This window comes from Aspergillus glaucus (assembly GCF_001890805.1).
Source record: "Aspergillus glaucus CBS 516.65 unplaced genomic scaffold ASPGLscaffold_10, whole genome shotgun sequence".
NCBI lineage: Eukaryota > Fungi > Ascomycota > Eurotiomycetes > Eurotiales > Aspergillaceae > Aspergillus > Aspergillus glaucus.
The window spans coordinates 576,070-599,827 of NW_019170462.1; the positions used below are offsets into that span (position 1 = coordinate 576,070).

The 23,758-nt window shown below is 49.0% G+C and overlaps 10 protein-coding genes across 10 annotated transcripts; 4 read left to right on the top strand and 6 right to left on the bottom strand.

Moving 5' to 3' along the window:
* Positions 1-805: 805 nt before the first annotated feature.
* ASPGLDRAFT_317912 (uncharacterized protein) lies at positions 806-1,423 on the bottom strand. Its single transcript, XM_022544099.1, has one exon. It carries the CDS (start codon positions 1,287-1,289, stop codon positions 918-920), a length of 372 nt encoding a protein of 123 aa, XP_022401001.1. The 5' UTR covers positions 1,290-1,423; the 3' UTR covers positions 806-917.
* On the top strand, positions 1,421-2,325 carry ASPGLDRAFT_317585 (uncharacterized protein). Its single transcript, XM_022544095.1, has 2 exons — positions 1,421-2,114; positions 2,175-2,325. Exon 1 carries the CDS (start codon positions 1,551-1,553, stop codon positions 2,007-2,009), a length of 459 nt encoding a protein of 152 aa, XP_022401002.1. The 5' UTR covers positions 1,421-1,550; the 3' UTR covers positions 2,010-2,114; positions 2,175-2,325.
* A 1,231-nt stretch (positions 2,326-3,556) lies between these two features.
* pigc (phosphatidylinositol N-acetylglucosaminyltransferase) lies at positions 3,557-5,313 on the bottom strand. The gene is made up of 2 exons (XM_022542739.1): positions 4,854-5,313; positions 3,557-4,775 (listed from the first exon to the last, which is right to left on the bottom strand). The coding sequence occupies exons 1-2, from the start codon at positions 5,239-5,241 to the stop codon at positions 3,673-3,675; spliced, it is 1,491 nt and encodes a 496-aa protein (XP_022401003.1). The 5' UTR covers positions 5,242-5,313; the 3' UTR covers positions 3,557-3,672.
* A 606-nt stretch (positions 5,314-5,919) lies between these two features.
* On the top strand, positions 5,920-6,418 carry ASPGLDRAFT_35577 (uncharacterized protein; the record flags this gene model as incomplete). The annotated part of the gene is made up of 3 exons (XM_022544578.1): positions 5,920-5,967; positions 6,041-6,053; positions 6,117-6,418. 3 exons carry the CDS (start codon positions 5,920-5,922, stop codon positions 6,416-6,418), a joined length of 363 nt encoding a protein of 120 aa, XP_022401004.1.
* Positions 6,419-9,650: 3,232 nt separating this feature from the next.
* On the bottom strand, positions 9,651-11,084 carry ASPGLDRAFT_35578 (uncharacterized protein; the record flags this gene model as incomplete). Its single annotated transcript, XM_022544579.1, has 2 exons — positions 9,651-10,962; positions 11,032-11,084. The coding sequence occupies 2 exons, from the start codon at positions 11,082-11,084 to the stop codon at positions 9,651-9,653; spliced, it is 1,365 nt and encodes a 454-aa protein (XP_022401005.1).
* Positions 11,085-11,642: 558 nt separating this feature from the next.
* ASPGLDRAFT_47162 (uncharacterized protein) lies at positions 11,643-13,532 on the bottom strand. Its single transcript, XM_022546603.1, has one exon. It carries the CDS (start codon positions 13,126-13,128, stop codon positions 11,647-11,649), a length of 1,482 nt encoding a protein of 493 aa, XP_022401006.1. The 5' UTR covers positions 13,129-13,532; the 3' UTR covers positions 11,643-11,646.
* Positions 13,533-13,964: 432 nt separating this feature from the next.
* On the bottom strand, positions 13,965-15,489 carry ASPGLDRAFT_35580 (pantothenate kinase; the record flags this gene model as incomplete). The annotated part of the gene is made up of 3 exons (XM_022544580.1): positions 13,965-14,761; positions 14,821-15,103; positions 15,220-15,489. The coding sequence occupies 3 exons, from the start codon at positions 15,487-15,489 to the stop codon at positions 13,965-13,967; spliced, it is 1,350 nt and encodes a 449-aa protein (XP_022401007.1).
* A 1,506-nt stretch (positions 15,490-16,995) lies between these two features.
* ASPGLDRAFT_82298 (DEAD/DEAH box helicase) lies at positions 16,996-19,964 on the top strand. The gene is made up of 10 exons (XM_022550161.1): positions 16,996-17,130; positions 17,227-17,659; positions 17,715-17,772; positions 17,834-17,969; positions 18,025-18,385; positions 18,441-18,520; positions 18,570-18,721; positions 18,780-18,973; positions 19,028-19,176; positions 19,236-19,964. The coding sequence occupies exons 2-10, from the start codon at positions 17,271-17,273 to the stop codon at positions 19,589-19,591; spliced, it is 1,875 nt and encodes a 624-aa protein (XP_022401008.1). The 5' UTR covers positions 16,996-17,130; positions 17,227-17,270; the 3' UTR covers positions 19,592-19,964.
* A 430-nt stretch (positions 19,965-20,394) lies between these two features.
* ASPGLDRAFT_126058 (polysaccharide deacetylase family protein) lies at positions 20,395-21,664 on the top strand (the record flags this gene model as incomplete). The annotated part of the gene is made up of 3 exons (XM_022540623.1): positions 20,395-21,161; positions 21,213-21,295; positions 21,327-21,664. The coding sequence occupies 3 exons, from the start codon at positions 20,395-20,397 to the stop codon at positions 21,662-21,664; spliced, it is 1,188 nt and encodes a 395-aa protein (XP_022401009.1).
* A 389-nt stretch (positions 21,665-22,053) lies between these two features.
* ASPGLDRAFT_66565 (glycosyltransferase family 31 protein) lies at positions 22,054-23,509 on the bottom strand (the record flags this gene model as incomplete). Its single annotated transcript, XM_022549031.1, has 2 exons — positions 22,054-22,371; positions 22,433-23,509. The coding sequence occupies 2 exons, from the start codon at positions 23,507-23,509 to the stop codon at positions 22,054-22,056; spliced, it is 1,395 nt and encodes a 464-aa protein (XP_022401010.1).
* Positions 23,510-23,758: the final 249 nt, after the last annotated feature.

Below are 23,758 nucleotides of genomic sequence, written 5' to 3' on the forward strand. Positions count from 1 at the left end.
GGGGCGGACCGGCGGAGACTACCACCAATATCTTCACAAATCAACACGAAGTCCCAAAGAATACCTATGTATGCAATAGTATGGCTCACCTGTCCGGCTTTGGAATGTGGATCGAAACGGAAGCGAAAGACTATCTTAGTCAAATCACTGGCCAATCTGAGGCATTCGATGTGGTACGCTATACCATTCACATATTTACAGAGATCATTTCCCTAACTTGAGTGTTCGACAGATTCTGTTATCGCTCATTGGAGAGTAACGTAATATGTTCTGTGCGGCTCTAGTGGCAGCCGTGTTTACACAGAGATGAACACGTTTACTGTTTTGAATACGCATCGACAGATTTCGAAGCAGGGCATCTTCTGGAGGACATATTAACGGGAATTGTCCGAGCATAGTGCTTTGCTCCACTTGTGCTCACGACGCCGAACCTCTAGGGTGCTTTATCTTCATGCATCTGAGCCTAGCTGTATTGGGATCTGCCATCAAAGTGGCCGCGAAGAGATTGGCAAATGGCCAACGTCACTTCGAAATCTTCACTTCTGACCTCTGGGTGCCATTGACAAGGGCTCGAAAGGCGAGCTTTTCGCCCGACTAAGTGTCCAAGATAGCAGGCGAGCCACTCGCGCTCCTACATGCATATTTCCCCAGACGAAAATTATAGGACAGATTTGGAGTAGAACTTGAGATAACCTGCTGCTTTCTCCGCTGGCCCTCTGAAGGGTACTTGGTGAGTACAGAAATAGGGCATCCCTCTTTTTCTGCTTTGGGCATTTGAAGCTTAGCAACTAACGTTGCATTTTCGCAGATGATCTGTACATGCAGCAGCTCGGCCTCCGATATGGGTTTATCAGGACCAATAACGAAGCTGGAGAAATTCGTGCTAGTCCTCCGCTTGTTGGAAGATATCAAAAGTGCTAGAAATCCACAAGCGAGCCCGACATTAACCGCGAGACTCGCCATAAAAGCATATAGCGCAGCAAATGAAGAGTCAGTTTGGACATCGACACTGACGACACGGGATAACGTTGCTTGCTTCGACCGATATACATTATCGTGTCTCTGATCGAGAATTGAGGGCTGCGACACCTTTGCGGCTTCAATCCAAGATAGGTGCTGATAGCCTCTACTGTTGTAACTCGGTTGCTTTGGTCCGCGCTTACATACCGCGTTTCTGAGGGGGGCGGGGTCCAAAAACCAAATTCCTTGCTCACAAGTGCATCGTTGGATTGCCGCTTGGCACCCCACGCGACAACATCTGGGTGGTGCTCAATAGGGCTCGCAACCATTGTTCTTGACAAACTTGTCAACCGCTGAATGTCCGGAATGGACCTTGGGTGCTGAGGTGCGATGCTAAGTTCAAGGCTGCGATGATTGCTATGCTGGCTAGTAATATGTAGTATGTGCTGACCTCCCTTGAGCAATGGCCTTTTACCTGGATGGACATGCAGATATAGGGAGTGATATAAGTATTCCGTGGATGGTTATTCTTTGTTCTCCCTGTCTGGTGTGAGGTTACTCATTTCCCACCGGGGGTGGTATGAACATAGATGACGTGGGACACATCCTTCTTCGATATACCTCAAAACTCCCATTGTACAGAGAATATGGACGACAAAGACTCTATGATGTATTTAGAGGAGTACCAGCCGCGAGGGCATGACATTGATGCCTCCGAAGACGAGTCCAATTATCGGTTGAATATCTACGAACGATTACATTTGACCAGGCTAGCCACTGAGATGATTTTGTCGAGTTCATATGGAGCGCCCAGCGAGGGATCGGATTCTGCCCCACAATCCAGCTCATTGCGCACTGGTGACAGGATGATAATAATTGAAGCAGGTGTAGAGACTACGGTCCCCATACTGAAATCAGCAAATTGTGGAATCGGCAAAAGTTTTATAGTGCAGCAACTCGCCGCTTACCATAGAATCTACGTCGTGTACACGAGTCTGGCTCGTGGAAATTTGGCATCGATCACCAGTGGCAGACAAGACTCCGCGTGACGTGTCAATGGATTCTTTGGAGACTGATAGACCATACCGAGACGAGCATGAACTCTGCTCAGATTGGGCTACGCTTTGGGTCTACGTCCCGCTGTGAATGTCGATGTGAGTCCATGAATTCGAATGCCAATCAGTTCGAGTAGTATCCTGCTAACCACTCAATAGGATGTTGATCGAATTATTACGTTTGACGAAGATCATGAGACATTGACGGTAAGCCGTTTACTGGATCAGAACAAGGCCCGGAGTTTTGACCCTGCGGATGCCAATATGAGGTAAGCTCTCACAATCCTAGCTATTAGGGCTACAATCTCGGAAATGTGGCTTGTGACGAAACGCCCTGGGGTCAACAACAAATCCAGATGTCATGACGAACTTCGAGAGAACATTTAACATTAGTGAAATTATGTGCTACTGTCCACAAATACTCGTAGAACTCGGATGCCGAGAGAAACGAAATGGAATCAGTCAATGTTACTGGTACGATTCTATTCAGACAGGTCCTGAGCCAAGTGAAGTTCCACATAGTTGTTACTTGCATCGAACATAGCCTCACCGAAGAAATCCGCGACTAGTGATGCTCAAATAGAGAGAGACCCAATGACCTCGTTGGAAAGATGGCGATTGTTCGAAGGATCAAAGCTAGGGGCTCACAGCCATCCAGACCTTTCAGCAACGATGAGACCCGAGAAATCCCGGCCTGAACACAGGATAAAACCCCAACAAAAGCGAAGTCTGTCGATACCAGGATCATGGAGGTGGTTCGACACCTCGCAGGCATAACAAACAGCTTGTTTGGTTCTGCGAAGTTGGTTTGACAAAACACGGACCGAAATACCACAATGAACCCGCAGTGCTGGACATGCACTGCCCTGTTTCCAATTATGGAAACTTGTTGAATCAAGGCGATCAACAACAAATCCAGAAAGTTATTGCTGATAGGCGCCATCAAAAGCGATGTAGTTGGGCTAGGCAAGACATGGGAGACAAGTGGCTTTTCTTTCTGCTGTCGATCTTATTGAGAAAGCAGCATGATATCCTGTTTCACATCGACTCAGAAAATACTACATGAGTCTCAGTCCTTGACGGAAAGACGGGACAAAAGCGTGAGGAGATTGGTACTGCGATGCGGGCGATGCGTTCGCGAGATCATGAGGGAGTCGGTATCGAACGGTTTCCCAGCCCTGGCCATAGAAACCGGAGTGAGCGAATGCTTGCTCCTAATACATCTCAACGAGCAGGGAAAACTGTCAGCCTAATTTGGCTGTGAGCTGAATGACCTATTGCTGTTATATGTGCATTTCTACTCTCTGAGACAGTAGGGGAACCCAGTTCATGCCGCGAGCCATGTCAAGGCGTCGCACATAAAGTCCAAGGCATTAAACTTCGCACGGAATGCTGGAACGCATACTCCTGATCACCGAGTCTCCGTTCCGGGTCGTGCTCTCTCACCGTTGTCTGATCGTCTAGTCGAAGATGGGGAGAAGTTCAGTTCACGGGCAAATCCATCATCTTTTCTGTGGTGGTTTGCAGAAACACAGTACAATCAACGCAATGTATTTAGAACAGAACCTATGTACAATAATTAAAGTCTATTTCTAGCAAAAATAAGGGGTATCTTTAGAACATCCGAGTCCCGACTCCCAATAAATCAAGCAATCAATCAATCCCAATGACGACGAATAATAGGTCTCGCCGGATCCCACGGTCCAATCACCACATTTTTATACTTTTGAAGACTAATCAGCCACCAACTGCATCCTCCCATGGCAAGCGCCGTCAAAATGCTTCCCAGTAGCGATCCCAGAACGGCAGCTGCCCAGCCGCCTCGTATGGTGCATCCGACAGCGCCACCGGCGACGATTACTAGGGTCAATGTTAGGAGGACGTGTCCGGTCCATGAGATATGGCGTAGTTGGCGGCGGAAGATGGGGAAGAGTCCGAAGACTTCCATGGAGAAGAGCATTAGGCTGAACACGTGGGTTGTCGAGGGTAGACGGGAGGCGAGCACGGTGGATGCCATCACCGCTGCGTTTGTGGATAGAGAAGCTGGGAATTTGGTGGCGCCTGCGCCCTCCCCGCTTCCGTAGTCGAAGGAGAAGATGTTCATGAATAGGAGCCAGCAACTCATGGCCCAGATTGAGTCGCTGGCGGTGGATTTGGTGAGAGATTTGAGAATGGGACTGAGCCCGAGTAATGCGAAGTAGATGAGGAATGCCGATTTGACTGTTGACAGTCGTTGGCGGTTTCGTGAGGATAAGCGTAGGGGCCTGCTGGGCTCAAACGGTATAGGATATCGGTGAATGCTGTTTGCTGTAGACGAGATCGATTCCGACAAGCGAGAATCTCCATATCGATTTGGGCCAGGTAGGTTGGATCCCATACTCAGCCCAAGGCCTTGGACCTGGTTATCCTTCTGTCCAGTCCCAGAGGGGTGGGTTGAGTCCACCACCGAGCTAGAACTCGAGCCAGCATCTCCCTCCACAACACGTTCTGGACCACCAGCGCTCTCATCTGCCTTCGCCCAAGCGTCCCAGAGTATCCATCCCACGGCAGTACCGACACTCCCCCAACAGACCACCGAGACCGGACTCACTCGACCCTGGACGATACCGACGAAACAGCAGATGAAGATAACCACGGAACAAACATGTTGTACGATGACAGTCGAATCAGCGACCAATGGCCAAAAATCATAAGGGCGAACGCGCGGGTTTCGCTGGAGATGATCGAGGAAGGTTTCCGTATCGGTGTAATTATCCGGGTCTGTTGTTTTAATTTGCTGTCAGTCGGCCATCTCATAGAAGACACGTAGAACAGAATCGGCAAAATCCCCGAACATACATGACTGTTTGACCCAGAGTAGTTTTTTCCAAGCACCCTTCCTCCGTCTCCTCCGTCGACTTGTGCCCCTCATACTCCGCACATCTTTCTCGGCATCCGGTTTCGGTACCGCGGACAATGGCCGCAAAGTCGTAAGAGCGGCGGAGTTGCCATTGCCATTGCCTTTCAATGTTCGAAGAGAATCGTCGCGGTTGGTCTTGGCCGCTGCGGCCGCGCGCGCCTTTAATAGTGACGGCGCATAGTAGGCGTCTTCAGGGGCTAGGCGGTTGGGATCTGGGAGGGCACGTTGCTCGCCAGGAGAGTGAGACCTGGACCCGCCCACTCGATTGGGATGGGATTCGTCGAGGACTGGTGGAGGGATGGGAGGCGAGCCGAGCAGTGAAGGCATCGAGCAGACGCAGGATTCATGCTCGGGGCATGGCTGATTTTAGGCTGTTTCTAGTCGTTATAAAGTTATAGAGGGCAATGATGTATCCTGGAGAGTCGCATTTCGTCTCGTTTTGACCGGAAAACGCGCACGCTTCCACGTGGAAGCTGCTTAGTCAGCGGTCATCATGACGCTGCCGATCAGGAGGAACATAGCACACTGTAACACGTTGCTATAACGAGGTATAGGGGGCAATACGGGAAATCTCGTCATATCAAGGATCTCCTGTATAAACGAAGGCAGGGCTCCCTTCCAGCTGCTGTTCTTCATGTAAGCAAAGCTTTGAGGTGGCTGCAATTGCCTCATCTGGGAGAGATCCTTGATAAAACCTCTTCCGAGATAGCCTGGTTTAGTTGGCAGTTCCTGGCCGGCAATGAATTGTTCTATACTCAGGCGTCTACCCTGCGTAGTGGGCATCGCGGCTTTACGGATTTATGCTTTCCACGGGTGGACCTACGGGCTTGCCCATAACGAAGCGGAGATGTTCTTGAAAGTATATAAAATGATGACCATGTAGTAATGGGTCGTTTTTAACTCCCCCTAAATCATTCAACCCTTGTTAAAATCCTCAAAGGCTGAACTTATATTGTCAATCGAGTCTAGATACAGAGAAGAGATAATTAGATTGTCGATTTTAAAATGACTGCTGCAGCGTCTCGCTTGTTACCTGGCATAGGGCTCGTAATCGTATGTATCATTGCTAAGTTTTTGAATGAAGGCAAAGTTCTAGGGGAAACTAACTTGTCATTACCTGCTCTAGGGTTCCGCCTCAGGTAAGTTGACGCGATTATAATGACCTTGGTATAATGGATACTTGTTAACCGGGCATATTCAAGGAATTGGACGCAGCGTGTCGTTCGCGTTTGCCCGTGCTGGTGTTGCGGGCCTTTTCCTAGCAGATATCAATACGAAGGCATTGAAAGCAACAGGAAATGAGATTCAATGTGAACTGCCTGACTTGAAAGTCGTAACTCACCAAGTTGATGTTGGAAACGAAGAATCCTGCATCGATTGTGTGCGCACTGCTGCGAAAGCCTTCGGAAGAATTGACTACGTGCTGAACCATGCCGGAATTGGCGGAAATCAAAAGCCGACTGTTGAACAAGTTTGCGCTGAATTGCAAAAGTTCTCAACCTGAACTTCGTTGGTCTTTGGATCTGCCAGAGGGAGCAAGTCAAAAAAATGTTGTCGCAGGAGAAACTACAAATTCCGTTCGTACAACTCTACCCTATATAAGTCCCTGCTACTCAGTACTTGTCCTCTATTACAGGAGTGGACGCGGAGATTGCGGCGTGATTACCAACACGGCCTCGATTCTGGGGTTGGTCGGTGGTCCCATTTGGTGCTAGCCCTACGCTGCAAGCAAGCACGCGATTCTTGGAATGACGAAGACGGTATGCACCCAGCTTCATTTTGAAATGGATTACGCTAATAGAAGCAAACCAGGAAGCTGCCGTTTACAGCAAAGAGATTATTCGGATCAATAGTATTTGTCCAGGGTAAATCAAACCTGTTTCCTGAGAAATATTATGAATTCCTGGTTTGACTTGACTAGTTATATATCAACGGCAATCCTTGGAAACAATGACCCAAAGTTACGATCCGAGATCGAATCGAAAATGACTTCTCTGATTCCCATGGGAAGGCTAGGGAAAGCTGATGAGGTTTTTTTTTTTCTCACTATTCATTCAATTCCTTTCACTTGATGCTGAACTTTGCAGATTGCCGGCTCTGTCGTTTTCCTCTCGTCGCACATGGCAAGTTACATCACTGGGACTGCATTGGTAGTCGATGGGTATGCATTCTTCATAATATCCGGTAAACCGAAATATTCTGACCTAGATCTATAGTGGCTATACTTCTCTTTGATAATCAACTCTTGCGTCCTTGTCTTTGATATCGGCATAAATTACAAGAGATCTTTACTGGTTCAAGAACGATCATATATAGATGGAGATATCCAGAACCACGTGTCGAATTGTCTCCCGACACATCAATCGAAACAAGGCTCCAAGTGATCTGGTATACTGATACAACAAGAAGAATGTAAAGTGTAAATATATACAGTTCGGTCTAGTAGAGGATGGACACTTTCATGCGGGTTAGATCTCTTAGATCTCTCTCTCCAGCTAGTTATTCTTTACATCTAGATATGTAGGAGAATTAAGCGAGATATTCGCCTGCTATCAAATTGTTTATAGATATGGTCGCAAACATTACTACTTATTATCAAGATTGGCGAAAAGATGGTGTTCAATGACCAGCCAGCGGAATGACAATAAATCATAAGAGCAGTTTTTTTTCTTTCTTTTCTTCTTTTGTGCTTCTTTTTTTTTTTTTTTTTTTTTTTTTTTCAGAATAATCTGTAAGACAATGAATAATGATCTTCTTAAAGTCCTTGAAGCAGAAGGCTATGAGATTACCCTCAGAGCACTCCGGCTACTTCATACGAGACTTGGATTGACGCGCCGTACAGATGATCATGTTAACAGACAGCTACAGGAAGAGGAGCTTACCAAAGGTCTTCTTGAAGAGATGGGAAAAGGCACTGTACAAGTATATGGGAGGGAATTGCTTTATGCTCACATACGTGGATGTGGATATAATATTCCTCAGTTTGTTTGTACGACCTCTAAAGTGGACAGATTTACTAAAATTTCTCATCTCTTCCTAGTGACCGTCTCTTTGCTATCTATCGTACAATTAATCCTGAGTCCATTGAACGCCGATGCCAGGATTTACAATCCCACCGTGGAGAATATGTTGTACGAGGACCAGACTGGCTATGGTCTCTTGATGGATATCTGAAGCTCCAGCCATATGGCATAGAGGTTTATGCAGCAATTGATGTATACTCCCGCTATATATATGGATCTATGTTGGAATCTCTGCTCGTACAGCAGTCAGTGTCCTTCGCCAGTATCTTGATACTGTATAACAGCGACAGCTACAGCCTCAAGTCATCAGATCAGATTATGGAACAGAGACTGTTCTCCTCCAGAGTGCCCATCTTCAGCTTCAAAGAGTGTACAACTCATGGCTTCAGGATAGAAATGGGTATTTTCCGTATTTCTATGGCTCAGGCACAGAAAATCAAAGGATTGAATCTTGGTGGGGACAATTAACCAAAGGTCTCCTTTTTAGATGGCGGGTAAATCTACTCTTCTACAAACTCTAAAAATCTGGCATGACGCCTAGCAACCAGAGAGAAGTCAGGTTGAAACGGTCTTCCAAGCAACCAACTCTGTGTCCGTTGTGTTTGGGCTTTTTATTTCAGGCTACCATGTGCGAGGCAAACTGCTTCCTTACGTTTCGGCGACGCTATCATGTTGGTTCGCTTATATGACAAAGAAAAGCGCGCGGGATCTGAGTACATTGCATCTATACAAGATGAGAATTACATATGCCTCCCTGTCTGAGCAATGGTCATTAGATGCCAAAGAGGAACCATGGATGATGAGCACAGAGGAATGAAATCGTGTGGCGGTCTCGCTGCATGGGAAGACTTGTCCCGAAATACCAGATATGCAGCGTCATCTACTCTAGCTGCACTTATGACCGGGTTCATGTCATTGGACAGTCTGCATCTTGAGCAGCAGAGGGGTACCCTCAATATCAATTGACCTATCCTGCTCTCACTCGCTAGTACAGTGCGTCCCAGTCAGGGGCCTGTTTTTCCTTCCCAGAAGCCTCGAATACTCAGCTCGAATCTCAGCAAGTGAGATTCTCTCAAGAGTGCTACACTCGGTTGATGTTTGTTCAATCTCGATATGCGATCTCAGTGCACCTCAACAGAGAAAGGGTAAGTATGTATACTGTTACTCACGACACGCCTTCGTTTGTTCACCTAGCAACACTGGCTGTCTTGTGGGTTATCGGCACCAGGGATGGTCAGGTAATATAGAAGAGCAGCGGCCAGTCTGACAGATAATCCGGCAGTCGCACTGGTAGAAATACTCTCGCCCTAGGGTTGTGTTGAAAGAGACCACGGGATATTATACCGGTATCAGAATCCAGGTGCTACAATATGATTTATCTCTGTCTGGCGACGCATATGCGTTGGTTGATTCATTGGAAAGATTTAGAGTCAAAAGCTCGGGCGAATTTCTTCTGGCATTTGGTGATAAAAATGGCCTCCAGTGAGACACATGACAACCTCCATCGCCGGCTGCTCTTAATGTCTTAATGAGTGTTGCTGAGCATTACAACATGAAGATACATTGAACAGAATTGTCGCTTAAATAAAAATTATATCTAATATAAAAATTATAAACATTAGCTGGATGGCCATATCCCAGTAACGGTAGTGTAAAGAAACATATTTATACCTCTTAACCATGCAATTCGCTCGACAGTTAATGAAAAGTAAATCACTCCATACACTTAACCTCAATGATCAGCGTCTTAGCATCAATGCCCTGTAAGTTCCTCACGTCATGGATAAGCAGATTAAACTCGCCCTGGCTCCCCTCAAACAGATACCTTCGTTCGTGTTTGGAGGGTATACGACAAGAGAGAAAATTGACTTCTAAATCCCCATCCAGGAGTCGGAAGAATTTGCGTGCTTTCGCAAAGAGATCACGACTAGATTTGCACTCGGTTATTGGGAAGCAGCGCGTTGCGTCTGAAAGTTCGGATACGAGTTTGAATGCGACTTCGTGGGTATTTGGTGGTGTTGTTTTGGGGGATGCTGGGGTCGCTGGGACTGCGGGAGGTGGTGGTAAGGCTGCGTCTGAAGTGCTGTTTCGGGATCTTTTTGTCGGGCGTGCTGAGATGTCTTCGCGTTCTGATTGTGGTGATTCGTTCGATGAAGTGTTTTCGGGGATGGAGCCAGAGATGGTCTCGTCTTCGGGCTTCCTTCGTTGCGTTGAACGAGCGGTGCCATTGCCGGTGCCGCTCTTTCGGCCGCTGCGTCGTCGTCCCCGTTTATGAGATCTGGTTGTATTCTTCTCCGTGGACGTGCTATTAGCCGTAGCACCTGTCGTTGCAGCTTCCGGCTTAGGCCCGGGGGCCTTATCAAAACACCCTGGCGTGAAAACGATATCATCCAGATTCCTCCCAAACAACCTCACAGCACAAGCTTCCTCGTCATAGTCCACCAGTCCATTCCAGCCAATAAGAAAGATCTGAAAAGGAGAATATGGCCGACAAGCAACCAGCTTCCCCGACCCGTCTTCATTGGAAATGAAGGTGATCTTATACGAAATAGGCCTCTTGATCATAAACAACGCAAAGGGTACTTCGTTGCCATTCCGATCGAAGACTTTCCATGCCTGTTTCGGGATTCCGCTTCGATATGAGCATGGTGGTACGGTTGTTGGGTTTTTTTTGTGCCATTCGTCCAGGATACCCCGGATGTTCTCTGGGATTGTGCTATGCGGACCGAACATGCATACCGGATCTAAGGGATCTGCGGTTGTTGCTGCTGTTTCTTTTTCTTTTTCTGTTGCTGGTGCTGGTGTTAGTGCTGGTGCTGGTGTTAGTGCTGGTGCTGGTGTTGGTGCTGGTGCCGTGTCCTCATCCGGACGTGTGATAATGGTATTCGCGGTATCAGTGCCGTTTCCTGTGTCGTTCTCTACCTCCTCCTCCTCCTCCTCCTCCTCCTCCTCGCTGTCATCTTCAGACGATTCTTCCTCATCATCGTCATCATCATCATCATCATCTTCTTCTTCCTCAGACACACTTGACACCAGCGAACGTCAGAAACAGCCCAATCAAAAAAAAAAAAGAAAGAAATATACAGCAGCTTACATGTGAAGTTTCGAGTCTTCCTCCTCTTCCGACTTGACTCGAGCTAAGGGCATCGGGCCGTTTTCGGTGGTGTGCTTGCTTTTTGCAGAACAAGGCTGAGCTGAGCGGGGTCGGTATGGCTGATAGGACTGCAGACGGATCACCGTACCAGCACTTCTTCAGCTTGAGCACGGGCCAAAGAGATTGAGCGGTTTAGAGAACCACGATTAATATTGAAGTGATCCGCAACGGTTATCGTCAATTGATGCTGGGGGTCCGTATCGTACCAGTGATCTCCGTCTCCGCGTCCGGGCACGTCAATCGCGACGCGTAGTTAGTCCGACTCGGTACAGAAAAAAGGCCAAAAGTCAGCACTCTATCAGGGATTGAAGAATAAAGGAGAAAAAGAGCAGAGAACAGAGAAAAATCGCAAAGGGCGTTCTGGATACGAGAGTTAACTGGTCTATCCTCTCATCTGCGGGAAGCCGCTCATTGTTCGTTGCCGTCACCTGATCACAACAAACAACTACTACTTGTACATGGATTACAACAGCACCTGAAGAAAGCGATATTGTACTTATATGTTGAAATTATTAGTAGTATACAAAAAGAGTCTATCGATATCATAAGTCTAGTCTAAGCCACACACTTGATCTCAACAGTCAAGGTATTATTAACGGCACCAGTAGTTGATCCCTTCAAGTCCTCAAGCAACAGCCTGAACTCGCCTTCCTTGCCCTCGAACAGATATGGACGTTCATGACGAGCAGGGATGCGGCAAGACAAGACCTTCACTTCTGAATCCGGGTCGAAAAGCCGAAAGAACTCTTTTGCTTTGGCAAACAGGTGCCTCCCAGTCGCGCATTCATCGGACGGAAACGAGCGGGTTGCGTCTGCAAAGTCTGAGATTAATTTGAAAATCACATGCGTTTCCTTGGTGGAAGATGTTGTGTTTATGCTTTGGTTTTTGTTATTGTTGTTTTCGTTGTTTTCGTTATCATGGTTAGGGTGGTTATCAGGATGGTTATGATACCTCCGCCGCTTCGATCTAGGTGCCTCTTCTTCAGACGACTCATTCTCAGACGGCTCATCTGTGGCGGATTCCTCTTCATCCGATGAACTGCTAGGAGACGGGGACGCACGACGGACAGCCGAACCGGTCGACCTCCGTTTCGTGTGATATACCTTGGGCGCATTCGACATAGCAGCAACACTAGGCTCGTCATCCCACAGGCCGGGCGAATATTTAACACTGTCCAACGTCAAGCCAAACACCCTAACCGCGCAGCATCTCGACTCATAGCCCTCATCACACCCAGCCCAGCCTACCAGAAACGTCATGTTCTTAGTCCGCTGGCTAGAACAACCCACGATTTTATGCGGACTGTTTGAGGGGCACAGCACGAGGATGCAGTAGCTACGCGGGGTCGTTATTGTGTAGCAGGCGAGTTCCACCTCAGTGCCATCGCGGGCGAAGATCTTGGATTCGAAGGAACGCGGTCTGTTAAGATGGTACCCTTGGTATCTGCAGGGTGGGTATCCAGAGCGATTCTTTCTGTGCCATTCTTCTAGAAGCTCGACGAGGTGTCTGGCGAGTGGTCGCTGGGGTCCGAACTCGGGCAGGGCTTTGACGGCTAGCCTGTTCGACGATGAGGTATGGTTTAGGACTGCGGGGGACGACTCCTCCGCGGATGACTCCTCTTCATCCGACAGATTGTTCCGTGCTGGAGCCGGGGCCGGTCGACGAGAAGCCGAATTGATCGATTTGCGCTTCTTCTGCGTCTTCTCTTTGGAGCCATTAACCCTGGACCCCGAATTGAGCCTCAACGGCTCAACATCCTCAGGTTCATCCTCCCACAACTCCTCCGAAAACCACACATCCTCCAAGGACGACTCAAACTTCCTAACCGCACAACATCTCTCCTCATACCCCTTCTCACACCCCGCCCAACCCACCAGAAAAGTCTTGAGGCGCGCCCGTGAACTCGAACACGCAACAATTTTATCTGGTTGACCCTGCGCACACAGAACGAGGACCCAGTAGCGCTGCGGGGAGACAATATTGTAGCACGCAAGTTGTAATTCGGCCCCGTCGCGACCGAATACCTTGAAGGGCATTGGTCTGGGGTTTTCTGGTCTGTATTTGTATTTGCATGGCGGTGGGGTGGGGTGTTGCCGGTGCCATTCTTCTAGGAGGGCGATGAGGTGGCGGGCTAGGGGTCGTTTTGGGCCGTATGTGGGGGGGTTTGCGATTACGAGGCTGTTTGGAAGGTGTTTTGGACTGGTGTGATGCGGGTTAGCTCGTCTGTTGTGCAAAGTCTGTGTCTGTATAGTTGATTCACCTGTTGTGCATTGTCGCGACGTCAGAGGTCCACACGCAGGATCCCGGGAACAAAGACCCAAAGAAGCAATTGAGCAGTGAAATGACCTGTACTCAGTATATAAAATGAAAAAAGCAAGAAAGGAGTGGAAAAGGGATCTATCAAGGGAATATGGGAGGGTGGACGGAGAAAACAAAATGATCCGTCGCGCGGCGACGCGACTTCGTGTTTGAACGGTAGCCAGCCATTCCTATACTATACATCTGCACTATACACATATTTTGGAGGAATTGGATAGTGTATGATCTGACATGAATATAGGTGTTATACAATGCAACGAAAATAATCCTCAATACAGCATAGTAGAAAACATAGTGTAGCATCCAGTCTGTAAAAGTACCCGAACAGACGTATAAAGAACTCATCCAAAAGAAAATAGTGCCTGGACCTTTTCCTGGGCCCATGACCGGTATTAAAGACAATATATCAAGTTCAAACAATTGCATCTGATATGCACCGAAATGTCGAGTAAAACAATGGGTATCGAAGAGTTCAAACCAACATATAAACAAATGCTTTTGTCAAAGCAGAAAATATACAAATGGGCAATGATCCAGAGGGCTAGCTCTGACTTTAGGATAGAAGGGCCTCTTTGAAAGTGAGAGGCGCTGTCGCGTCGTCAAGACTGTTCCGACGGCCCCAGTTGGCCGGTTGTCTCCGGAGGAATGCGCCAACTGCACCGAGGTAGCCCTCGTGGCGCAGGAAGTAGGCTTGCTTCTCACCTTTGGACCAGAAGCGGATGGCGTACGACAGTGTGTTCATGGTTTGGCGATGACCACGGATGAAGGATCCGCCGAAGTAGATGTGCTTGACTTCGTGTTTCTCTGATTGGAGATATGCGATCTGGCCGATGTTGTTGCTGATTGCGTATAGCAGGCTCCGGCTCATGTCCTCGTGCCTGAACTTCAGATCATCCTCGGGATGTTCGGGATCCCTGGGGCTGAGGCCTTCGCCATCCTCCGCATCCCGCTCAGCAGCGTTCTTCGTGCGGAAGACTTTGCCAAAGGTACTGGCAATTGCGGTGCTCTTGAGTCCAATCTTGCTGTAGTCCATGCCATAGATGTCACCAACCAGCATGTCCACGCCGCTGTTGTCTCCACTATCCGCCATTGCCAGCATGTCATCAAATGTCCGGGCGCCTGTCAGCAGGGACAAGATACCCCAGAATGTACCACCACCCAGGTGTGTCCCACCCACACGTTGGAACTCCTTCGGACCGGAAACCTTGATCATGGACACACCGGATCCAATGTTAACCAGAAGGTAGGGGTATACGTCCGGTCGGGCCTCGGCAAATTTCATCGGTTCGGGATCGGTGTCGCTGTAGGTGAAGACTTCGTTCGGTATCTCGGTGATGAAGAAATCGAGACCTATCCAGAAAATTGTAAGCGTCACGTTCAACCTGATATCGCAATCGCAAGAAGCGTACCTGTAATCAAGCACTGCATCTCCTCTTCCCGCTTAACATTCACGTTCAAGGCCTCCTTCAGCTTATCGTAGTACAAGTATGCACCACCCCCAGTAGCCACAACACACAATTCGTCTTGCGAAGAGCCATTGAGCTTCTCATGTTCCTCGTTCAATTGTCGAATAAAGTCAATGCAAAGGTCGATGCGATGGGTTTCGAAGTTGATAAAGTTCAATCGGCCGCCATTGTCTGCGGAGTCCAGCTCTCGCGTAAAATAGACCAATTTCGCCAGCGAGCCGCCAATCTGTAGAGCAATATCATCGCCATAGTCAGCCCAATTGTCCAGAAGTTGTTGCACATGCGATTCCCCTTTTCTCCGGCGATTGCGGGGATAGCTGTCAGTATGCGGGGATCACTCACGTCCACAGCGACATGGCTCACGACGCCGGTATGATGGGGAAGACGGATATCTTGGCTCTCGTAATGCACGCCCTCGGCTTCTATGGGACTTCTGGACCGGGATCGCGGTTCTTCGTCGACGATAAATGCGCCCTCGACATTGATCTTCACAGCTCCGGGGTTGGCGATCGCATTCAGGCGACCGGAGCGGAAGTCCGCGGAAGATTTGTAGGCGTGCTTGGAGACCGTCACGGAGTCGAAGACGGTTGAGATGCGATCGGGGGGCGACATGGCGACGATGGCTTGAGTGCCCGGGAGGAAAGGAATAGGAGCAGCGGTATATAATAGTAGTAGACAAGAGTCACGGAACCATTGAAGACCGAGTCCATCCTCGGGGAAATGGGATAATGACCGTGATAACCCCTACTGCGTATATCTCCTTCTGCCCGCTTTTGTTAAGAGCAAGTGGAACCGTCGGAGAAGTTCAATTCTTTATTGAGGTTGTATTCAAAATCAATAGCTTCAATAGAGTAGTAGCAGTATATAGTAACAACTGATAATTTCGCTGTTCTCAGTTACTGGAATGACGTCTTTTTGGCCTCAGGCATCCAGACACGTGCTGGACAACGAGAATCCTTTGAAGGATACCATATTTATGTATTCTTTCACCCCTGTATTTGCCTCTATCACACTGAGCTAGTGTGACATGTGCTCCGTAGAACCTATAACCCTGCTACTCCTGCATTGCCATGGACTATTAGTTGAAATCAATGCCAAATTCAAGGACAATTTATTTCGCTTGATGCCTTCTATATCCACTATGCTCCAATTCTCTATTGAGTGTATATTAAAGCTGGTTGATGGAGGTACAGCACCTCCGGTTTCGGTTATATATATCGAACCCCCACGCTCGACAACGTGTGAAAGGGAAAAAAAAAATATTAATTTAAAAAGACGCAGATGCAGTGGCTGTACTCCGTAATCCTAAGACATACAGCGAAATTGCATTCTTATCAATGTAGAATGGGTTCATGCTCTCTACTACTACTATACGCCGAATTATAGCACGGTGCATAAAAGACCCTGAAATACTGCATCGGGTTCAAACGCTAAATATCGTGTATAATCAAAGAAAGAATACCCAAATTAGACATTTTACATCTACAGTCCACTCTTGTGTACTCCGTAGTCCCCGAAACAGTAGAGCAAGGTACGGGATAGTGAGAATAGACTACGAGCATACGAATAAGCAAATCCTGCATAATACCTACATCTCTATATTCTGATATATAGTTATGAAATCGAAGAGCAAGAAGAGCTCAAGAGCCCTTTTTCTAAAGCTTTTGCTTACATCGTTATTTTCGAGCTGCCCTGAAGAAGACCTGAGAATAGTATGGAAGGGCATTCACTGACTGACGCGCCAGCCCAGTACGGAGTACAAAGTATCAAACAAAGAAACAAAACAAACTTAAGGTCGCAATTTTTGTGTATCTCAATGTCCAGAATCTTCTCTACCTCTGCTTGTATGCGGCTGCCACTGCAAACAAAAGGCCCTAGTCTGCAGTAGATCTCTTTTCTTTTTCAGAAGTTCTACATCACAAACGCTCGTTGTAAAAGAAGAACTACACTCAAAATACGTTTTCATTGTGTCGTAAGCCATCGTAGGATATTCTGTTGTACAGTGAATGTGTTTGTTGCTGTGACTGTGTTGTTGTCTCGACGCGCAGTGACTGCAGCCCTAGCTTTTTTTGTCTGCCCACATGCTCACTTTTCTTTTCCCATTCACCCATCTCCCATCTCTCTCCACCCACCATATTTTCTATTTTCCCCTCCATCTTCTCTTAGTTTTTTATCCTCTTCATTTCCTGTCATCTCCTGGCAAAGTCTTCATCGTCTCACAACGACTCTCATATCCACGAGATATCTCTACAGGTAAGTGGCCTACTCTCGTCAACACACAAAATTTCAGCTTTTCTCTTTCTCTCCTCTCCACCAAAACAAACGCGTCTAACTCGTGCTTCTCCCCAGTTCTAGTTCAAATCGTATCTCCTTCGACCCTGACCGTTTCCAAAATGGACAGCTTCGACGTGTCGGACATGAACAACGCGGTCCAGGAGGTCGAAACCAACGGACAAACAAACGGTCACAGTCAGATAAACGCTGAAGCTGCCTCCCTAGCTCGATCCAAAGGATGGGCTTCCCCGGAGACGTACGACTATAGCAAGTACGTGGCTCCCGCGGGTCCTGCTGCTGGCCCCGATGGTCCTGCTACCTCTGCCGCTGAGCAGTCTGAGTTTGGGGGTAAGCCGCCAGCTGCAGAGGACCTTCCTGAGTGGGCGGGGAATGCTGCCAAATACGAGTGGAAGGATGAGTATGGTGACGTCGGGCCTGAGATTCCTGAGCTCGAGGAGATGCTCTTTCGTAACGAGTTCATCAACCGTACCGGTTTGAAAATGAGCAAGTGAGTAACCAACCTCCCTTCATTGTTATTGAGCCAGCGCTAACCTTGCGCAAAGCTTGCAAAACATCGAGGTTGTTGCCGAAAGTAGGGAGCGTCCCAACCCTGTGAGAAATGTAAGTTGGGTACCCTCGCCAAGAACTGAACGTCGTCGTTTATCTTGCTGACAATACCCAGTTTGACGACGCTGGGCTTCACCCGATTATGCGTGAGAACATCAGGTTGTGTCGGTACGATGTTCCAACTCCGATCCAAGCCTACTCCATCCCCGCCGTGCTCACCGGGCACGACCTTATTGCCATCGCTCAGACGGGTAAGTACACCACAACTTCATGGCCTACGAGGGTTGAAAGCTGACAAGAGCACAGGATCGGGCAAAACTGCGGCTTTCCTTATCCCCGTGCTCTCTCAGTTGATGGGTAAGGCAAAAAAGCTTGCTGCACCTCGTCCGAATCTGGCTGCCGGATTCAACCCTTCCACGGACTCTGTTCGTGCGGAACCGTTGGTGCTCATCGTGGCTCCTACTCGCGAGTTGTCCACACAGATCTTCGACGAAGCCCGTCGTCTGTGTTATCGCTCTATGCTGCGTCCCTGTGTCGCTTACGGTGGGGCCCCCACTCGTGACCAGCGAGAGGAGCTTCAGAAGGGTTGTGATATTCTCATCGCTACTCCGGGAAGGTTGCTGGACTTCATGGAGCAGCCACACGTTCTCTCGCTTAGCCGCGTCAAGTAAGACCCGCGAATGATTCCTTTGTTTTCTTGCAGCCATACTAACTCTGGACAGATACACCATCATCGACGAAGCGGACGAGCTCCTTCAGTCTGACTGGGAGGAGGACTTCAACCGTATCATGTCTGGCGGAGGTATGAACTGTCTACGACTTTATCCTGTCTCCGTGGCTAACCCAAACAGATACCAACGAGGATGCGGACCATCGTTACATGATGTTCTCTGCAACCTTCAACAAGTCTTGCCGTCAGCTGGCGCGCAAGTTCCTCACCGAAGACCACGTTCGAGTTCGCATTGGACGTCCTGGTAGCGCTCACATTAACGTGGATCAGAACGTAAGTTCCCAACTAGAAGGCCTCTGTTAATGCAAATACTAAGAGAACGCTTTTCCAGATCATCTACGCCGAAGACAGTTTGAAGAAGAAATGTCTCTACGATCTCCTTCTGTACATGCCGCCCTCGCGCACATTGATATTCGTCAACACCAAGACCCAGGCGGACTTCTTGGATGACTATCTGTTCAACATGGGACTCCCAAGTACCTCCATCCACTCCGATCGCACTCAGCGTGAGCGTGAAGATGCTCTGTAAGTGAAGGAAGTCGTCCCTGTCAGCCAGAGGCCTGTCTAATACATAGAAAGGCGTGCCTTCCGCACAGCCAGATGCCCTATTCTTGTTGCTACTGGCGTTTCTGCTCGCGGTCTAGATATCAAGAACGTAATGCATGTGATCAACTTTGATCTTCCTCGTGCCATAAACGGAGGAGTCACCGAATACGTTCATCGTATTGGTAAGACACCTAGCCTAGCCCTAAACCCATGATAAAGCCAGATAGCTGACAAAGAACAGGACGTACCGCTCGTATCGGAAACGAGGGTCTTGCAACGTCGTTCTACAACGAGGACAAAGATGCGGAGCTTGGCCCCGACCTCGTCAAGATCCTTATAGAGAGCAAGCAGCGCATCCCCGACTTCCTGGAGACGTACAAGCCCACGGAGGAAGCCGTGACCTTCGATGACGACACGGACGACGAGGCTGAGAACGGTGATGACAACGCGAACGGTGGCGCCTGGGGAGGTATCCAAATGGATGACAACAATGAACCCCCTAGCTCGAACTGGGGGGCCGCTGCTGACAGCAGCGCCTGGGGAGGAGCTCCAGAAATCACTGGCGAGGCCAACGCTGGTGGCGCCAGCTGGGACTAATGAACTGACACTTTCTCACGACAGGGACGTTTTTCTGTTGAAATGTCTGTGGTAATAGCGCCCGACAGAGTGTTAACTTTTCTTCTCTTTCTAAACGATTTAGAACACGGTCCGACAGAAGAACACTGGCAGGCTGTCTCCTGAATAAGCCTCGGGGGATTTGGCGACATCTTGGGAATCCAGCAGTCGGTCGTGGACGAATTATCTTGTTTGCTGGCCTCTGATCATGGGGAAAGGACGAGTTGTCTGGACTATGCGCAGGGTATCCGAGTTCTGAGGTCCTAGGCTATATGGGGTGGACGGCTAGCTGGGGTCTTCTTGGGACTGTCACATATTTGAGGATTTAAAATACTAATGATCTGTTTTTACCTTTGTTCTTTCCACTTTGATACAGTCACCGCAGTATTTGGGCGTAGCTTCCAGTAGCAAAGAATGCGACTTCCTAATTCGTACTTCAGCGAAGGGTCATCTCCCCAACTCCAATTTCGACTTCCTCCTTCCACCTCACCTTCACACGACCGAAGATGGAGTCCAGTGGGCCATTGCGACTGCAACGTCTGAAACAGTCGATTGACGCCGTCTGCCTCGAACAGAGGCACCCCACCGCGAGACGAATCAGCCGTTTCCTCGATTCCCTCGCCATACCCAACATGATGCTCGTCATCCTCCTCTTTACCAGCTTCCTCCCCATCACAAGCGCAGCCACAGGAAATACCGCTATCGCCAATGCCAACGTCACGAACGTCGATAAACTTGTACCGACAAACGCCACGACCCCCTCCATCCAGTATGGCATAAACCTCATGGAGGCCCAGCTGAAGTACAGAGACCCTTTCGTCATCGACACGTTCCAGTACAGCGACCGCAACAATCTTGGCTTCTGGCATGGCGCTGGCGAGAACCTTGATGTGCACTACGATGTCGATAGAAACCGCGGTGGACACTATGCGCGTTTCTACCCAAAAGATCCAGACCAGAACTTCCACACGCAGGTGTCTGCTTTGCACTGTACGAACTTTATGCCGTTCCGGGAGCGGTATCTGCACGTCGTGTTTTCGGGATCCAACAAGTTTAGTATCTCGCTGAACCAGAATAACGCTGAGTGTCGACCGGGCAGGAATCCGTATCCGGCTACATGGGATACAATCGAAGTGAAGCGGTACTTGAGCGGGAAGAACGATATTTATGTGCCCATGTCGCACTTCGCAGTTGATTTGTCGAAGATCGTGTCGGTTTCTTTCAATGGGTTCTATACCGGGGAAAGTGTCACGCTGCATCGAATTGAGATTATCCGCAACTTGCCAACTGGGGCATCGGTGCCGCTCAAGTTGGCCAATGGCCAGATGATTCTCAAATGCTCGAGGCCTAATTCGTTTGCGTTTGGGATTGATGATGGGCAGCCGCAGTTTGCGCAGGAGGTTATGAATATCCTTGAGGAGGAGAAGGTGCTCGTGACGTTCTTCGTTGTCGGGCAAGGTCTGAGGGATAAAGATACCAATTTCACTGAGGTCTATAAGGAGATGTTACGGCGAGGGCATCAGGTTGCGCTTCATTCTAATACGCATCAAAAGTACGTTGTTTCCATTGGATCAGGGCTTCACTGTTCTAACACATGTCCCAGGATGGAGACATTAGACGAGGAGGATATTGAAGATGAGATCCTGGAGAGCATTGATGCCTTTAAAGACTACCTAGGAATCCAGTGTATGAATTCTCTTTCCGTCTAAATGGCCAGTGCTAACACTCACAGCTCGATACTTTCGACCCCCATACGGAACGATTGGAGCCAGAACACGCCAGATACTCGCAGCTCGAATCCGCGACCCGTACATTGTGAACTGGAGTGTCGATGTTGAAGACTGGCTCTGGGCCAACACTGATACTCCGGAACGACAGATCGAAGCCTTCACACGCGACGTCATGAAAGGCGGAAATCTGGCCGTGATGCACTATCTCAGTCCGAGCACGGTTGCGTATTTCAGACAATTCATCCATACGATCAAGGGTGCCGGTATGAGCATTATGCGGATTGACCAGTGTCTCGAGGATCCGAACGCACCTCCGCTTAGGTGATCGTCTGTTGGATGGATGGTTTTTCTTATGTCCATTCTTTATGCGTTTGTTCGCTTAGTATGGTTGGTATTGGCGTTGTTAGTGCTTGCTTGGGTATTCATATGGCCTGACGGCGGTTGGGTAGGTTATTGGGGTATAGTTATTTGACTGTCTTTTCCGACTAGAGCAATTGTCAGTAATGGTGTTTGCTTTTAAAACAATTCAATTCAATGCATGTATCACCTGCCCACTATGCAATACAGTCAATAAGCATTCCTCATTAACGCCAACCCCAGCCCAAATCATCCTAGAAGGAAATATAAAAGACAAAAAGAAAGATATAGTATAACAGAAGAGAGACAATTTTGCAAACAAAAAAGAAAAAAAAAGTTATAAGAAAGTATAGTAAATCAACCAAAATCCGGCCTCCGACACTTCGGCGCCGAAGCCAACATCCCATCCACCCTCTTCATAATCCACCCCGAACTAGAATCCGCACTCGAACGTCCCAGCTTCGGCGTCTTATTGGTGTAGCACCTTCCAGCGCGGAAAGTGAACTGCAGGCACTGCGGGGCCGTCGCGCACAGCGCCTGGCAGTCTTCGTAGGTGTCGATGGCGACGGAGTGTTCTTCGGTGGAGAGGTTGTCCCAGTAGGAGCGGTCGGGGGCGAGTTCGGGGTAGATGCGTTCTTTGAAGACGTCGCCGTGGAGGAGGAGGGTTTTGCGGGACTATTTGTTTGTTAGATTATTATGAATGGGGAATGGGGATTGGGGGGGGGGGGAAGGGTACCTCTTTGTAGCGCTTCTGTTCGAATTCCCAAAGACTCTGGATATCCAGCGCAGACAAGTGATGGAACGCAACGGCAGGATAACACCACGGACGACGGTAGAAGTCCGGCGAGAACTCGTCTAGTTCCGCAACAGCCGTGTTCTGCAACATAGGCCAGGAGAAGTGCAGCGGGACACCGACGTCCAGCAGGATCTTGCCCAGAACACAATCACCCGCCCAGTGGCCGGCCGTGTAGGCGTGGATTTCATTCGACTTGACCGAGTACTCATCGACAACGCGCTTCATGGCGGGGTTCGAAACGACAAAACCAGAACCCCCATGCGCGAAGATGACATCCGCAATCTGCGTCTCGGTACCGATATACAACGGATCTTCGGGGTTGAAATTCTCCAACCACGCCAGCAGACTACCCCAGACGAAATACGTATCCGCCTCCATAAACACATACCACTTCGCATCGCTCTTATACTTATATGTCCCCATCGCCATCGGCAGGAACTTCCACTTATCCAGCTTCCACCCCGGATTATCCGGTTTTCCCAATGCTGAATTCGCAACGTCCGAGAAGTCATCCTGTGCTAGACCCGCGCGACCCATCGAGCGAATGCGGTTGTAGATGTTGAAGTCCGGGATGGACTGCTTGAGGGCTTCGTCGGGCATGTTGCGCAGGGCATCGTGGATGCGGACGCCGGCGATTTCCTCATCGTGGTCGGAGAAGATCACGTAGTTGGGGACGCAGCGGAGGGTTGTTTGGAAGTGCACGGGGACTTTGTCGAGGGCTTCTGTGACGCCTGTTTTGAGGACGACGAGGACGTCTTCCATGCCGGGGAGGGGTGGGCAGATGGGGCGGTCCTGCGCCTTTTCGCCATTATTTGCGTTTGAGTTGGCATTTTGGTTGGTGCTGGAATCGGCGTTTGCATTTGGACTGGTGTTGGCGTTCTGCGAGGTCTTGGTTCTGGCGGCTACGGCGGGGGCATCGAGGTCGGAGCGGAGAGAGAAGAAGTGGTAGAGGAGGAAGAGGGCGACTAGGGATGCCACCCAGGTGATTCGGCGGCGGTAGAGGCGGGGGGTTATCATTTTGTTTGCTCAATGCTCAAGGATAGAGGTGTGGTTGATGTGGTGGGTGTGGTTAGTCGTTATTCATGTGTCCACGCAGAGAGAGGTCCCCTCCGGTGCTTCCTGGACTGTAATTAGAACGGAGACCCAGAATATAGAGTAGAGAAAAGGAGTGTATGAGTAGGAGAGAAAGACATATAGAGATGACAGTCACAAGAAGAGAGAACGAGAAAGGAGAACGTGGAATTCGCCTTCATACAGATCACCGCC

Bases quoted from the DNA above. Each gene is read 5' to 3' on its own strand.
- ASPGLDRAFT_317912 (XM_022544099.1), bottom strand. From the start codon at position 1,289: ATGGTTGCGAGCCCTATTGAGCACCACCCAGATGTTGTCGCGTGGGGT.
- ASPGLDRAFT_317585 (XM_022544095.1), top strand. From the start codon at position 1,551: ATGACGTGGGACACATCCTTCTTCGATATACCTCAAAACTCCCATTGT.
- pigc (XM_022542739.1), bottom strand. From the start codon at position 5,241: ATGCCTTCACTGCTCGGCTCGCCTCCCATCCCTCCACCAGTCCTCGAC. The intron at 4,776-4,853 runs GTATGTTCGGGG...TTAAAACAACAG, and splicing joins ACTCTGGGTCAAACAGTCAT to ACCCGGATAATTACACCGAT.
- ASPGLDRAFT_47162 (XM_022546603.1), bottom strand. From the start codon at position 13,128: ATGCCCTTCAAGGTATTCGGTCGCGACGGGGCCGAATTACAACTTGCG.
- ASPGLDRAFT_82298 (XM_022550161.1), top strand. From the start codon at position 17,271: ATGGACAGCTTCGACGTGTCGGACATGAACAACGCGGTCCAGGAGGTC. The intron at 18,722-18,779 runs GTAAGTTCCCAA...ACGCTTTTCCAG, and splicing joins ACATTAACGTGGATCAGAAC to ATCATCTACGCCGAAGACAG. The intron at 18,974-19,027 runs GTAAGTGAAGGA...ATACATAGAAAG, and splicing joins CGTGAGCGTGAAGATGCTCT to GCGTGCCTTCCGCACAGCCA.